The sequence below is a fragment of the Penicillium lagena genome, assembly GCF_028827675.1.
Source record: "Penicillium lagena strain IBT 129212 chromosome Unknown utg000001l_segment0_segment0, whole genome shotgun sequence".
Lineage (NCBI taxonomy): Eukaryota > Fungi > Ascomycota > Eurotiomycetes > Eurotiales > Aspergillaceae > Penicillium > Penicillium lagena.
The window spans coordinates 5,751,772-5,767,578 of record NW_026623222.1 but is presented as its reverse complement, the minus strand read 5'-3'; the positions used below and the strand labels follow the sequence as shown (position 1 = coordinate 5,767,578).

The 15,807-nt window shown below is 52.3% G+C and overlaps 6 protein-coding genes across 6 annotated transcripts; 3 read left to right on the top strand and 3 right to left on the bottom strand.

Moving 5' to 3' along the window:
- Nucleotides 1-1,160: 1,160 nt before the first annotated feature.
- N7510_002539 (uncharacterized protein) lies at nt 1,161-4,783 on the bottom strand (the record flags this gene model as incomplete). Its single annotated transcript, XM_056974466.1, has 7 exons — nt 1,161-1,763; nt 1,817-2,052; nt 2,104-2,483; nt 2,538-3,055; nt 3,108-3,210; nt 3,273-4,174; nt 4,223-4,783. The coding sequence occupies 7 exons, from the start codon at nt 4,781-4,783 to the stop codon at nt 1,161-1,163; spliced, it is 3,303 nt and encodes a 1,100-aa protein (XP_056839583.1).
- Nucleotides 4,784-5,779: 996 nt separating this feature from the next.
- On the top strand, nt 5,780-8,029 carry sly1 (syntaxin-binding protein; the record flags this gene model as incomplete). The annotated part of the gene is made up of 5 exons (XM_056974465.1): nt 5,780-5,804; nt 5,861-6,086; nt 6,141-6,523; nt 6,571-6,820; nt 6,880-8,029. 5 exons carry the CDS (start codon nt 5,780-5,782, stop codon nt 8,027-8,029), a joined length of 2,034 nt encoding a protein of 677 aa, XP_056839582.1.
- Nucleotides 8,030-8,619: 590 nt separating this feature from the next.
- On the top strand, nt 8,620-8,952 carry N7510_002537 (uncharacterized protein; the record flags this gene model as incomplete). Its single annotated transcript, XM_056974464.1, has 1 exon — nt 8,620-8,952. The coding sequence occupies one exon, from the start codon at nt 8,620-8,622 to the stop codon at nt 8,950-8,952; it is 333 nt and encodes a 110-aa protein (XP_056839581.1).
- A 982-nt stretch (nt 8,953-9,934) lies between these two features.
- Nucleotides 9,935-12,228, top strand: N7510_002536 (uncharacterized protein; the record flags this gene model as incomplete). Its single annotated transcript, XM_056974463.1, has 6 exons — nt 9,935-10,204; nt 10,254-10,276; nt 10,345-10,835; nt 10,887-11,261; nt 11,313-11,532; nt 11,586-12,228. The coding sequence occupies 6 exons, from the start codon at nt 9,935-9,937 to the stop codon at nt 12,226-12,228; spliced, it is 2,022 nt and encodes a 673-aa protein (XP_056839580.1).
- Nucleotides 12,229-12,910: 682 nt separating this feature from the next.
- On the bottom strand, nt 12,911-14,190 carry N7510_002535 (uncharacterized protein; the record flags this gene model as incomplete). The annotated part of the gene is made up of 4 exons (XM_056974462.1): nt 12,911-13,284; nt 13,348-13,412; nt 13,463-13,872; nt 13,930-14,190. 4 exons carry the CDS (start codon nt 14,188-14,190, stop codon nt 12,911-12,913), a joined length of 1,110 nt encoding a protein of 369 aa, XP_056839579.1.
- Nucleotides 14,191-15,381: 1,191 nt separating this feature from the next.
- On the bottom strand, nt 15,382-15,804 carry N7510_002534 (uncharacterized protein; the record flags this gene model as incomplete). Its single annotated transcript, XM_056974461.1, has 1 exon — nt 15,382-15,804. The coding sequence occupies one exon, from the start codon at nt 15,802-15,804 to the stop codon at nt 15,382-15,384; it is 423 nt and encodes a 140-aa protein (XP_056839578.1).
- Between the last annotated feature and the right edge of the window lie 3 nt (nt 15,805-15,807).

Sequence of the window (15,807 nt, the reverse complement as noted above, 5' to 3'; positions counted from 1 at the left end):
AGGAGTCCGTGGCGTGGGGCTCCACGACAATACTTGACGCTGGTATTTCAAATTGATTTTGGAAAAAGTTGTTGTCTCTTAGGAAATTCTGGGACATGGAGTCAATTGCATTGTCGGGATTTATGCTGGAGAGTACCGCACCAGATATGATTGTCCTTCGCTAAATTCAGCGCGTGGTCTTTTCGTTGGTCCTCTATGGCACAACTTAGACGAAATACCGAAACCGGGAATCCTGTCCTTACCCCGAAAACACGAGCAATGCAGATGGGTCCTTGGATAAAGCTCTCAGTCCTGCTTGGGCGTGGTTTATAAATGTTGGGCTTTCTCCCCGTTGGAAGGGCTCGAGTAGCCTATGTTGGCAGGTACCGTTAATCTTACATTCCAGGGAAGTTGATTCTTGCTTGCTTGGGTTTCCAGAAGAACATGCTCACCATTCATCTTCAGAGAATCCATTCTGAGGTCCTCCGATGTAAATTGCATGGCAGCAAACAATAATGAGATGGTTGCATCTGCTAACTTTGGAATCACTATTTGAGGACATTTGCTCGCACTCGTTCTGGACGATCAGTTCCCGTGCAGTGCAGGTCAAGAAAGAAGTCAAGTTAAGGACAAGAGCAGAGGGTGTTGTTTATTACTTAAGCCGGCTAACCGCCAGCTCATCTACTCTCCAAGTATACGCTCGAGTAATATGAATGCAATCACTTCAAGTTCTGCGCATTGAGATATGACTCGGTAATGTACATCTGTCTTTGCCCACTAGAGGCAAAAAAAAAATTGAAGAAAATATGCGCCATAAGATGTCTTCCAGCACAATGGAACGCTTGGTGGGAAATGCAACCGTAAGGGACAACAGAAACTGGAAGAGGGAAAGGAAACAGAAGGGAAAAAATAAACAAGCAGAAACTAGAAAACGCCGATGCCCTTCGGGGAGCATGCATCCATCTGAAACCGATGCTTGATACTTCCTCGACTTTCCTTTTTCCATGGCCATGCAGCGTTCTCATCGACACAAATCAACGCCATACTAATTCCGCGGGGAAAAACCCCCTCAAGTCATTGACTGATGCAAGATAAAAACACAATCATGACCGAGTGCAAACAGAATATGAAAGAAAAGAGAGAAGAAGTTAAACCAGTCAATAAAGGGGATGGGTATCGTATTAGTCAAAATTGTCGTGGCGGAACGTGCAGTTAGCCCCTTTTCTGCACATGCCATCTTTCCAGAATCTGCAGGCCACTGATCCAGCTTTGGGATGCGGCATGGGCCCGTTTTTGCTGCGCTTCTGCCGACTCCATTCTGATTCGTCATCGTATGTGTTGTTTCCGCGCATGCGTTTGCGCTCAGGATCTTCGTATCCCTGGCTCTGATACTGCTGCTGAATAGCTTGCTGGTTTTGTCCAAGCATTTGGGATAATGTCGCACCGAGCCCCGCCAGGCTCTCAGCCTGTTGTGGCTGCTGGGCGTGCGAAGGAATAAGGCCTTGCATCAAGGCCAAGAACTGTTGCATATCGAAGCCTTGTCCTTGTGGCTGGAAGGTTGGGAGCTGTGGAACCTGCGGCACCTGGGGCTGTTGGCTCAGCATCTGGACTGTCTTCTCGAGATCAAACGTTGGAACCTGCTGCTGCTGCGCAGGCTGTTGCACCACAGGTGCAGGTTGTCCGAGCCTCTTCAGAAGATCAGCGATGTCCGATCCTGGAGCTGCGGTATTGGACTGCGGAGCAGAGTTAGGTTTCACATGGTTGTGGAAGCGTTCCTGACGAGTCTGTCACGACAGTTAGCACTTCAATAATCACTTCAGTCCAGTCACAAACGTACCTTGATCAAGTCAGGCAGTTCCCCGAACGGAACTTCGGCAGTAGCAGGTTCGTCGGGGTCGACAGCAGGTGGCTCCTTCGGGGAGGGAGGGATCTCGGCCGGGTTGGTGTAGAAGACCATGAGTGTAGTAGACTCCCGATGCTCCTGGGCTTCCTTCTCCGGGCTCGTGGGCTGTTTGTTGCCGTGACGCTTGAAGAAGTTGACTCCCTTCAGATCCTCACTTTCAATAACGATTTCTGTTACGGTCAGTAGAGTTCTTGATGCTTGGAGGAGTAATAGGGTCATACCAGAGAGATCGCGGTATTCGTGGAAACTGGTCTCTTTCAAGCCAGGATCTTCTTCCTCCAGTTCATCCATATTCTTGTGCAATTTGAGCACGCTACCTTCTCCCTTGACGTCACCGGCTCCGCGCATGGAGCCGTCACCAGGGCCCAGCTCTTCATCGGGATCATGGGTGAAGAGTCGAACTTCAGTCAGAGAAGCATCTGGTTTCCACGTCACGCGCAGTTTGCGACGGGCTTCCTTCCGCAATCTCTTTTTACGCTCTTCTTCGGTCTCGGGGGGTTGATCCTCCGCGGGCTTTACAGGCGCGGGCTCTTTGGGCTTATCGAGACCGGCCATGATATCCCCGAGAGAGGTCGGAGGAGGCCTCGGAGGAGGGGGAGCACTGTTAATCACGTCAGCAAAACGGCTCATAATCCATTTAAAGGCAAATACTTACGCAGGCTTTGCGGCGGCGGCAGCAGCCTTTCTCTCCGCATTCGTCGTCCCTGGCTTCTTTGAAGCAGAGCTCAAGCTACCAAACAGGCTAGACGGATTGGGAGCGACGATGTTGGCCTTGGGACGCGCAGCTATAGTAGACTTGCCTAGCTGGGCACCGGGTCCTGTCCGCTTCGCCGGACCATTGGTGGCAGTAGCAGTCTTGGGGTTTGCGGTTACAAGCATTCGCTTTGCGGGCTGGGCACTGCCATCACCCTCGCGAGGCCGTTTGGAGCCAGCTACTTCAGTCTTGAAGCCATTCACCGAGGCAGAGTCCATGGGACTCTTCATGGGCGAATTCTCTTTAGAAGAAGACTTTCCATTGCTCTGCTTCCGCTTTGTAGAAGCCGCCGCATTGTTCAAGATCTTCTGAGAAAGCTCTTTGACTTGCCCACCTTTCTTCACAAGTTTTGTCACTACTTTGGTATTATTTGTCTTCTGGAGCAACTCTTCATCCACAGTTACGAAGCGCGCAAGGAGCTGACATAGACGTGTGAGCTAAATCGGGCAGATGGCAAAAATAAGGACGTACCCTCAGAAGGTTCAGAGTCAATGTGCCTTCGAAATCGGCCGCCTGGAAGCGGTCCGCAAGAAACGAGTTGATCTGCGCCATGATCCTTGGATGTTCTCCCAACCTGTACAGATCACGGGCAATTAGCATCTTAAAGAAGGAATCTGAAGGTCAGACACTGCATACTTCTCGACAACCGTAGGGTGTCCCATCTCCAGCGCCGTGCTCACGATCTTATCCATCGTATTCCGTTGGGAGACGACCTCATGCTTGAGCATTGTGGCCGTGACGTTGTCACCTTTGTTTTCGGCAACATTCATCGCTTGAACTTTCTGTTTCCATGTATCTCGGACCACCTGCGTGATTTGTTGGAATCCAGTTAATGCACTCTTGACTTTATCCACGCTCGCTCGCTTGTTCCGTGGGGACCACACTATTTGAAGCGTGTCATATTCAGCCGCGGCAAAGGGCTCGGTCGGTCGGATGGGAGGGATTGGGGATGGCTCGGGAGGGGCTTCAATCTCAAGTTCGGAATCGTCAGAGCTGCCGGTAGATGACCCTGGAGACGAAGACTTGGATGGCTTTTTGGTGGCTGCCTTAGCGGCTGCCTTGGTGCCAGCCTTCTTCGCCGGGGGTTTTCCTTTGGCAACAGTCTTCTTGACCGGGATCACAACCTGTGGGTAGGGGACTTTGTGTCCTTCTGAGGTCAGCAAACACAAGGTGGAAAAGTATAGGCTCGTTGAGAACACACCTGGCTGGACTGACGGTCCCTGGCCGCCCGATTGATGCACAGCGGGTGGTTGTGGTGGTTGAAGCGAAATCTCGTTTTGGAAATAATTAAAATTGAGTCTAGTACGAACAAGTAAGCCTGTGTCCTTCTTATAGATGTATAACCATCCATACTTTCCACTGTCTGCCCGTTCAAACTCGGAGGGGTTTACGTAGAGGAAGCTGTTGGACGCAGTTTGATACTGCTGGGTCGGGGCTTGAAGTCCAGAGTTCAGGAATTGAGGGTTGATGGTGTTGTGTTGGGGGACGCGTTGTTCGGGGTCCGCGTAGTCGCCAGCGGTCAGGTCAATCGTGTTGTTCTACTGCCAGTCAGCCACGATCATTCTCCATGTCCAGGATCCACCTACCAGCAAGCCATTATGAAACCCCGGGTAGTTCGGTTGAATAGGCCGATACCCCGCGGGCCGTTGTGGTGGTAGTTGTTGCGGAGCAGCTTGCTGCGGAAACGATTCTTGAGCCGAAAGGTGTTGCGGGAGGTAGGTATGTTGGAACGAGTAGGATGGAAAGGCAGAGGATTCGGAAGGTGTCAGGGGGCGGGAGTCATATGACATCGAGCCCTGTTGGTATTGAGGATCTTGGGAAGGTGGGTGGTACTGCGCTGCGTAGCCTCTGGATTCGGGGTTCTGGTGCAGTGGATTCGGCTGCCATGACTGTGGGATGGCAGGGTAGATGCCATGATTTTGGTCAGACAGCTGGCTAACCCGCTGCTGCTGGAATATCGGGCTATCCCAGCTCATCCCCAATGGCTCTTGCTGGGATTGGGGTAGTTTCTGGGATTGAGGTGGTTGGTCGGCAAAGATGGGGTCCAGTACTGCCGGCCAGTAATCTGAGGGTAGGGATCCCTGTGGACCAGGAGCAGCCACATTGGGCATACCTGGTATGGGGTTCTGTGTCGTGGACTGCTCCATGATGAGCTCGCAGCTTCTTTTTTCCCACTGGAGAAAGAAGTATGGCGGTCACGTGAGAGATGCTCCGGCTGCTTTCACCGCCTTGCTGGAGTGGAGCAGCGGGTGCACGCTGATTGGCTGGTGGATTCCTCAGGAAACAAAAAGGGTTGGGCGAAGGGACGGAACAGGATTTGGGTTGGAAGGAGTGCGCTTGGGATCCCCTTGGGCGGTGGTGATCTCACACACAGTAATAATAATGGTGCAAGGTACCCTGCTGGCAATCCCCACCACTGCACAAAAACGATATCTTCGGATTTTGGCCCCCTATTTCCTCAGTGTTGCCTGGCCTGACTTATGATGATGGCCGGGGGCACACCCGTATTGCAGACACCACCAGAGTATGTATAGGTACTGAGGTCCAAGCCTGATGTCCACTTGTCCTTGATATTTGAATCTGTTTCGGGGTCACTGGCTGGGGACCAGTGCCGCTGCAGATTGTATTCCCCCCTTTTCAGCGCTTAAAAAGCCTGCCTGAAGATCCTGGAGGGAAACAAACAAGAGCAGGCACTCATACAACAAGCCCCTCTAGAGCCATAGCTCATTCGCTTTACGAAGAAAAGGTGTGGACGGGACAGCAGTGTAGTAGGGAAGGGGAAGGGGATGAGGATGCAGGGGTTGGGGGTGGTGGTGGATGGGGGAGATGAAGAAGAGAGAAAGAGTTGAAGTGACAACGGGACAAACGAGACGGAGCGCAGACATGATTGGGCGCAGAGCATGTGACGGGTTCCTTTCGGCGGTGGTGGGCGGACTTAGTCAGCGCCCGCCCACCGCCCGCCCAGCAGAGACACCTAGACCGAGAGCTGTCAACAGAGCAGACCTATCTCCTGCGTCGGGTTTCTTTATCTATTGAGGTCTCAGTTGCCGGCAATTGATTCTCTATGCTGTGAAGCTCAGCTGAACTCTGCCACGTCATCTGCCCTCCCGGTGCCCACTGCTGCCATGGCATCGTCGCATCCAATGTCCCTGCGGGACCGACAAGTCGGTAAGTGGACGACGCTCCTGGGTCTTCGAAGGGAGCGACCATTGACAGTGTTACAGTCTCCATTCAAAAACTCCTCAACTTGAATCATGACCCCCGTCCGGCTGATGAGTCGGCGCTGGACTCGTCCGCGCACGGCGGCCTGATCTCCCACTCCACCCCGATCTTGAATGAAGACGGGGATCCAATCTGGAAAGTCCTGGTCTTTGACAACTTAGGCCGCGATGTCATCAGCAGTGTGCTGCGCGTCAACGACCTCCGGGCATGGGGGATCACTATTCATCTGTACGGCGACTCTCCCCTCGGGGTGTGTGATCATACTGACTGATCCCCTCCCAGAAACATCAACTCGCAACGATATCCTATACCCGACGTCCCCGTGGTCTACCTGGTTGAGCCGACGCCGGAGAACATCCAGGCGGTCGCACATGACCTGTCGCATGGCCTCTACTCCCCGGCCTACGTTAACTTCTTATCCTCCGTTCCACGGCCACTTCTCGAGGACTTCGCCTCCCAAATAGCTACCTCTGGCGCATCCGATCACATTGCGCAGGTCTTTGATCAATATCTCAACTTCATTGTGGCCGAGCCGGATCTGTTTAGCTTGGGACTGGGCAAGGATGCATACTGGAAGATCAATAGCCCCAAGACAAGCGACGAAGATCTGGACGCAATCGTCGATAAGGTCGTGAGTGGGTTGTTCAGCGTGAGCGTCACAATGGGTATGTTGGAAGACTCTTTGAAACGAAGTGCTTGACTAATGAACTAGGTACTATCCCCATCATCCGATGCCCGAAAGGTGGTGCGGCGGAATTGATCGCTACAAAACTGGACCGGAAACTGCGTGATCATATCCTCAACTCCAAAGACAATCTGTTCTCTGGCGGTCAAAAAGCCCTGCCAGGAGTGCCTTCAACCCGGCCAGTTCTCATCATTATGGACCGCAACGTCGATCTGGTTCCGATGCTGTCGCATTCCTGGACGTACCAGTCGTTGGTGCAGGATGTTCTTGAAATGCGGTTGAACCGGATCACTCTGGATGCAGATGAGGGGGGAAGAAGTCATATGATGTCAACAGCAACGACTTCTTCTGGCAACGCAATGCCGGGGCTCCCTTCCCCCAAGTGGCGGAGGACATCGATACCGAGTTGACACGCTATAAGGAGGACGCGAACGAGATCACGAAGAAGACAGGCGCTTCTTCGATCGAGGATCTCCAAAACGATACCAGCGCATCTGCACAGCACCTCAAGGCCGCTATCACTCTACTGCCCGAACTGCGGGAGCGCAAGGCTGTCCTCGACATGCACATGAATATCGCGACCGCTCTTCTCAAGGGTATCAAGGATCGGCAGCTTGATAACTTCTTTGAGCTGGAGGAAAGCATCACCAAGCAATCCAAGTCACAGCTTTTGGAGTTGATCAATGACCCCGCTAAAGGCAACAACCCGACGGACAAGCTCCGCCTGTTTATCATCTGGTTCCTCAGCACCGAGACCGAGCTGAATCGCACAGAGATGTCACAGTTCGAGGAGGCGCTCACCAAAGCCGGTGTTTCGGACATCAGCTCTCTTGCGTACGTGCGACAGGTCCGTGAGATCACTCGTATGACGATGATGACCACCTCGGCGCCACAGCAGCAGTCTTCTGATTTGTTCCGCGGGTTTTCTTCGCTCTCAAACCGCCTTACGGACCGCATCACTTCCGGCGCCCTGGGGGCCAATTTTGATTCGCTTATCTCCGGTGTGAAGAACTTCCTGCCCGCCAACAAGGACCTGACGGTGACCAAGATCACCGAATCAATCATGGACCCGGCCGCGGCATCTAGCTCCGCCATCGCCAAGACAGAAAACTACCTCTACTTCGATCCCCGGAGCGCCAACGCGCGCGGCGCCATGCCCCCTGCCTCTGCGTCGCGCAATGCTCAGGCTCCCGGTGCGATGGGTGGGTCGGGCCCCGGTACTGGGGCCAGCTTCGGCCAGCGTCGCCAGGCGTTCAGTGAGGCTATTGTGTTTACGGTCGGTGGTGGAAGCATGGATGAGTATGGTAATCTGCAGGACTGGGTGCGGCGAACCAGCGGCCAAGCAGGGCAGGAGGGTGCAACATCCACCCAGCGTGCAGGGGGCGCCCCCGGAACGCGCCGGCGGGTGGTCTACGGCAGTACGGACCTGCTGAATGCCAGCGAGTTCTTGTCGGATTCCTTGGCCGCGCTGGGCCGGGAGAGCTGAATTGCTAGAGGAAGGTAGCTGTAAAACATACCTATAATGCAAAACCTTGATATGTCTAGAACTTGTGGGAATTTTTGAATTCAACGTAATTCTTGGGGCTCGATTTGCGGGCATTGGCCTTTCTTCCCCTTCTCTCGGAGACCTTGGGCTCTGCTGGGCTCCACGGTGGTGGCATCGAAGAGTCTTGAAGAGTACTCGCAACATCATCCGCCTCCCGCGGCGATGGCCTGGAACCGCATGCCTTGAACACATCGAGGAATCACAGCGCAACCCAGAAAAAGGGACCCCCCGCCTCTCGGTTCCATTCCAACCATCGATGTTGCCTCGCAGGCGACTTCTCCGCTACTCGCCGCGGGGCTGATGTCAGGACGGGATCATCTTTCTGACTCGCCCACGCCACAAGATGAAACAAGTCTATATAAGAGTCCGGGAAAAAATGGAAAATGAAAGAGATCAGATCTAGATCAGATTCTGTGGGACAGATACAAGTTCAGTTCAAACTGGGCCGCCGTCGCCAAAAATTCCAAGACAACAATCATCTCCTATTCCTCTTCGCCGCTTCAGAGGAAGCTGAAGAACAAACCATCAAAATGGCCAGCCACTACCACGATAACACCTACGGCACGACCTACGACACCACGGGGACCACGTACGACACAACTGGGTACGGGACCACCGGCTACGGCACGACCTATGACACGGGCTATGGCGCTACGGCGTACGACCCCAGCACCGGCGCCTACGACCAGCACCTCGACTACCGCACGGACGGCTCGCAGCGACATCATCGCGAGCGTGTCGATCCCAGCGGCATATACCGCCACCGCGACGTCGACCGCCGTGACGACGGCAGCTCACGTGTGCATCGTGAATACGACAATCCCAATACTGGAACCAGCTACCACCGTGACTATGAGAGGTAGACCGGATTCGGGAGATTGATCCAGGCTTGTGTATAGGATGGGGGCGTGTATGATATGGGACAGGTGGGTATATATGGCTTGGTATGTATATATGATGAGCTTACGCTTTGTATAATTCGACAAAAGAAAAAACAACAAAACGGATCAGAAAAAAAGCAGAAAAGAGAAAAAGAGCAAAAAAAATGTTTTTATTTCACAATGTCAATATGAAGAAAAATCAGATTTGTGTTTAGCCTTGTTGTTTTAGCGAGCCACATTAGGGACAAATATCACGATCGTTATGCCAACCTTCTAGTTCGTGATAGGACATTATGGTGGGGGCAGCTGTGCATTTAAGCTTATTTGGTTCTTGGCTTCGCTTGGCGAAGACCTGAAACCTGTGAAGTGGTAACTTAGATGAGTGAGTTAATACTCGTGTGATATTGAGATTATAATCTTCTATCTAGTTCATCTGTTCATTCGTCATCTATCTGTCGTGACACGTATATAGCACCAAAGATATGCAACATGATGGTTCATTGTGACCGGAGAGCAGTGCGCAGTTTGTGAGATAGAGCATGAATCTCTACATTTCAATTCTCCTAGATACCCTCTATGTATTAGATAGCACCGATTCGATTAGTATCGGTCCCATGAACTACTCTATGTTGTGATCATGCAATTCTACCTGAACAACACATGTAGTGAGTAGTGAGGCCTATTCAACAGCCCTGAATGCGGTAATATGGTAGACTCTCCAGCAGAAGATTGACACTATTAAACCTGGTGAGGAAAATATCATAATTCTTACATTCATTTTACGTATACGTGGTCAGGCATCAGTGATGCCTCAGGCACAAACAAGGCTGACTCCGCATGCTGTTAGTCGTCGGCATCTCAACTTTGTCCCGCATTCCACCCAGCTCTGTATGCCGGGCGGACCTCGCTCTCTCTCTCATATCGCCCTCGTCATTCTCCTCGTCATTCTCATGTCCCCGTAATCATGTCACGGAGGACGTTGGGAGGAGGGCGTGTACTGGGTACTCCGAATACTCTCGCAGCAGCAGCAGCTCCAGCCCCGCCGAAGCAACGAGTGCTATCGCCGACCGCCAGCAGCGTCTCCCTCAGTTCTCAAACATCTGCATCTCAGTTCTCCTCCGAAGCGCAGGATCTGACCTCGCGCATCTCTCTGGAAAATGGCGACACCTCCATCTCTGCGGCACCGGCTGCGCCCGGAGCTCAACTCTCCTGTCCGATTTGCAGCGAGGAAATGGTATGCCTCTTCCTCTCTGTGCATGCCTGACCATACTAACTGTTTGCAGGTAACTCTACTTCAGCTAAATAGGTACCTACCCATTGATCGTTAACCTCCCCTTTTCAGCCCCGTGACACTGCTGTTGACGCCTAACCTAGGCATCTCGACGACATCCACCAGAATCTAGAAGACGATCGGCAAGATGAAGTCAAGGACTGGTTCAAAGTGCAGATGGAGAAGGCGAGACGGTTTCAGCCTCTTGCCGTCCTAAACCAAAAACTCAAAGGCTTGGATGTGTTTGAATCCAACGAGAATCAGCAGTCCGTCTCTGTTTCAAGTCGCCCCCTCGTACCCCAGTCGACCTCACCCGAACCACCGACATTACTTGACCCTGCAGACCTTATTACGAAGGAACACTGGCAAGTCGGCGCTCTCTATGACGTCTGTCTGGAGCCATCATGTGGGAAACGGCTGAATGGTACCAACGGGTGCGTGAACTGCCGACAGTGCGGGAAGCTCTTTTGCGAGGAACATACAATGTACCAAATGAAGCTCTCGCGATCGGCGCAGTATGAGCCAGTGAGAGGGATTTGGGCCAGAGTGTGCGAGACCTGCTACAAATCGCGGGAGGGATATAATGATCATAGCGGTGAGGATTCCTCAAATCTCTCTTTGTCTCTGGGAGACTAATGGAAAGTAGGAGCAACGCGAGACCGAACAAACGCGTTCAAGTCTATACGGAAACAGATCGTCGACAAGGATTTATTGGAAGTTTCTCGCCTGGAGAAACGGCTCACACGGCTAACCCAGCTATTGGCCGACCTACCCGCAGAGCAAATTCAGCCTGGTGCAACCAAGCTTTGGTCCATGTCGTGGCAGAGCGATCAACGAAAAGCTCTGGAGCAGACGATTGTCAGCTGGCAGGATGATGCGAGCGTCTCACGCTGTCCATTTTGCCAACAGGATTTCTCAAGCTATTCATTCCGGAGGCATCACTGCAGGACCTGCGGGCGGGTTGTTTGCGGTGATCCCAACACAAAGTGTTCCAGCGAAGTTGGGCTTAGTATTGCTGCTGGTAAGTTGAGCTTTCCGCCGCAGATACGTGGCAACTAACCACATTTAACAGTCACGGGGAAAGCCTCCACGGAAAAATCCAATTCCAGTTTGGTCGACACAGATGTCCGACTCTGCAAAGACTGCAAGGCAACCTTGTTCGATCGACGAGACTTCGAGGCGGATATCACGCGGAAGCCTCCAGAGATGAGGGCATACGAGAATTTGGTCCAGTTTGAGAGAGGCATCCGTCTACATCTTCCTAAATTTCAGAAACTCCTGACTGCTTTGCAGTAAGTTCATTATCTCTTCTCCACATGCTTTTGCTAACAGTGAACCCCTGTAGAGATCCAAAGCGGCCGCCTTCGTCTCAACAAATCGCAGATGCTTCCAAGGTCCGTAGGCGGCTCATGGACTCGTTTAACAAATACGATGTGGCCGCACGGCGGATCCGTGACATGCCCACTGAATCACCAACTCAGCAACGGCTGCAGAAGGCCATCTACCAGCAGGCCACCAACTTCCTTCATCTTCATATGTTACCTTTGAAATCCGTGCCGAAAGTTCTCAAGCACGCATCCACCACTGCAGACCGAATACCTAGCCGCACAGCTTCTCCTAACACTCCGACCAATGGCTCATCGGCCCCATCCCGGCCCCGAGAGTCAGCCCTCGCCTCAATCAAATACAACAGCGTTGCCACAAATGGTAGCAGCAGCAGTGTCACCAGCGATACCAGCAGTGCCGTTTCCGCTCTGGAAGCAGAGGAGAAGTCTCTTCGAGACCGGCTGATCGTGCTCGAAGAACAAAAGTTCTTCGTGTCTGAAATGATCGCCGACGCCAACCGGAGGCGCAAGTTTGACGAGGTCAGCAGTCTGGCGGTGAATGTCGAGGACCTTAGCCGGGAGATTGACCGTGTCAATGGGATGCTGGCCAATCTCGACTTTGAAGGTGTCTACACCGCCAGCAACCTTCAAGCCAGCGCTTGATTTTTTTTTCTTTCTTTGCTATTCACAAACCCGCAAACTCATAGCGTTTCATTCACTCATTGTTTCCATTTTGCTCTCTGTCACTTGTTTCCCCTCACCTTACGACGATATGAGCATAGCATCAGGCGTTGAGGGTTGTTTGGGTATATACTGAATGGCTTTGGCTATTTTTTCCATCCCATCATTTATCTATCATTTATCCAATCAATGTCCACTTTCTAAGTTAAAAACCAAAGAGCGAAACCAGGTCCTAGCTATTCTTTTTATCTCATCATCGGAATGCAAAAGAAGATGCCAAAAAAAATGTCTCAAGATGTTCTTAGGAATAGCCGAACGCGGGGGTCGAACCCGCAGCCTTGAGATTAAGAGTCTCACGCTCTACCGATTGAGCTAGCCCGGCAGGGCTTGAAGAGCGTTGAGAAACATGGTTTCATTAGAGAGAACCCGAATTTTTCCATTATCCAGAACAACTAGTCCATTCTAGGCCTAGCTCGATATTACTAGTTTGTAGTTCATCAACAACTACACAGCAACCTCACACTACTCATTGAGCACTAAGAATCCAAGGATAATATACGACACGTCAGGCACATAGATGATACATAAATCAGGGGCTCAATATAATTATCCATGTATATACCTATACGGGACCCCGGATCCAACGCACGAAGCAGACTACATTTTAGGAGCTATCCTCCGAAACATAAAACGTCTTCTGAATATTGACGCCATGGAAGAACGTGCCTGACTCTTTCGGATTCAAATCCTCCTGGCTACTCGTGCGACTATCCTTTGTGGCAGTGTGCACGGTCGTGGTGAGATGCGAATCCTCCGGGTCGAGGTCCGGTCTCCAGTACCGTGGGCCTTTGGGGTCTGTCGAGCGGGACGCATTCACACTGGAGAGGGGCATGCTCCCTCCTGTGTGCTTCGTCCGCGTACCCTTGCTACTGGGGTCGCGAAACCAGCGGAATAGAGGGCGTAGGGTCACCAGGCTGCCTGCCGCGATGCCCAGGCTGGCCTCGACATTGGACCAGATCGAGATGTTGGCAGTTGCATCTAGTGGGCGGGATCGAGTCAGTTTCGTGAGGCATGGAAAGATAGGTCGAGAGTTGGACTCACATAAGAAGTCGGGGTTTTTGTAATCGTGCAAGTATGGAATGCGGATGATGACGGCTGCGCTTGCACTGTAAAGAAAGTCAGAAGAGAGCTGGCAGAAAGCGAGGGGTACACATACACACAACCCATGCCCAGAATACAAGCCAGCGCCACCTTGGTCTGAGTAACCATCTGCAAGTTCCAGACCAGAAACATAGGCAACAATCCCAGTGCAAGATCACAGCACACGGCCGTGACGCTATAAACGTAGGCGACAGCAATGACAATATTAATGTTCATGCACGAGCCATGGATGTCGGCCATCGGGTCGACCTTGAGCAGGATGCGGTGCCAGAAGTACGAGACCGGTTGGCACTGGAGGGTCAGGACGAAGAAGAAGATCACCCCAACGATGGCGGTCACACCGATGACTGTGTACAGGATGATATTATGGATCCGGCGAACGGTCAAGCGGAGTAGAGCCACGGCGATCGAGCTCTTTGCGATGGCGCAGACCCAGACGTAGCTGGTTTGGCCGAGCCACCACCACTGGGAGTGACATTAGGTATCTTCCGCGAGAAAAGGTGGAAAAGGGAATCAACATACAAACATGGCAGTTTCGGCCGTTCCTTTCATCAGAAGAGGCTCTGTCCTCTGTCCGATACCATACAATGCACCCGTGATACCACAGAGCGCGAACAGGATGTTCAGCATCATGGCAAAGACCATCAACGCATCATCCCACCCGAAGGCCTTGACGAGGCGGAGGCGGACGAAGCATCGTAGACAAACCGTAATGAACGAGATGCCGAGGAAAATCGTCGTGACGATGAAGATCGTCGTGCTGCGGCCTTCCAATTGCTGCATGTTGAATGGTGTTCACTTGCGATTCATGGCACACCAATTCACCTAGTCTCTTAGAACTCTCGGAACTGGTTCAGCGAAGGGAAGAGGGATTCAACAGGCGACACCAGGCGCGCGCCGTTGAGCTGAGATGACAAGAAGGAAGGAAAAGAGAGGGAAAAAACCTAAAAGAAATGAAAACCCGCTAGTAACGGCCAAGCATAACCCTCGCCGCCGTCTGTGGCAAGCGAAAGCAACGCGGCTGACCTGGGTGGGGGGTTTTCAAGCGGCGCTGGCCGAGGGGCGGGTGCCTGAACTCCTGTAGAGAGAAACCTAGTGTCCAAGTTTGGTAAGTGAACTCGTCCGTAGTGGGGGGCAGCAGTCGCAGTGGATCGAATTCTCGAGCAAAGCCGCGAGTTTGGTGGAGATCTCGGTAGTGGACGGTCCATTCATGCAGTACATCAAGATGGCGCCCCGACTCCTACGTTATGTTTATCTACTGGGATTGTCATTCACCAGGCAGTTATCCATGTGAGGGTTGGCAGACTGTGGAGAGAGCAGTCCAGAAAACATCCCCGAGGAACACGGTATTTGCCTACCATGTGGGAGCGCCACCGTTCCATGGAAAGGCCTGCAGAACGGGGGGTCTTTGGGAGTCCGCGGCACCAGTTCATCTGATTCGGTGGACGCGGTTCCACATGGCTGGGCTTTGAGGCTTGATCTAGCCAGATTCAGGGCAAGACCGTTTGGTATTTTGTCTTGCAGGTGATCCCCCCGTGAAAAGGGGTTCGTGGGTAAAAGGAACCGCTAGTCGGTCCTGTGGCACCGTAGATTTTACCAAGATCGGTATGAACCGAACGGCGGATCAACAAGGTCGGCTCACCGATGCCTCCCCAACCAGGGATGATCGGCGATGTCGGAAATGACAGCTAGTCAGGCACAAAGCGAAAAGGCCAACAGGTCTTGCCTAGAAGAAGCTAAATCCATGGATCCTATCCTGGATCTCAAAATGAGAAGATCGGGGAGACCGCTCCAGCCATGGATGCTAGCGTGTCTTGTACCCCTGTCTAATACGTCTTGGCGATACTTTGTGTGGAGCGAGTTTCAGGGCACCATCGCCATTTGTGTTGGATTTGGCGCAAGCCCAAAACGATCTTCCAGAGAAACGGGGCGCGCCTATCATGCCAATTGGGAATTCATGAAGTGCCTGTGTATTCACACCCCAAACGGAGTCAACCTCCACAGCTTCCGTTCGATTTCCCACTCCTTTTCATACGCACGAGTGGACATCTTGAAGAAGCCCGTTACGTTCCCAACTGCCGTTCCATCCGAATAGAGGAGATCAGACGGTGCTTCGGGATGAAAGTGTTCAGAATATACTTCAAAACAGATGTCAGTACTACTCTGCGTGTAGGATGTAGCCACCCGGTACTTGATGTTAAGAGCCCATCGGGACGTAGGCGCTGGGATGGAGGCTTGTCTGCGCTCGTTCAAACAGGATTGAGCTTTATTCTTCCATCCAGCACCGAATAACCACCCAGAGCTACTTCTAGCACTGCGCTGGAGGTTAGCTCCTCGGCGAATCTCTCCCCCACTGAACACCGCATCTGGGTGAACCCAATGGGTGACATAAAGCATGGC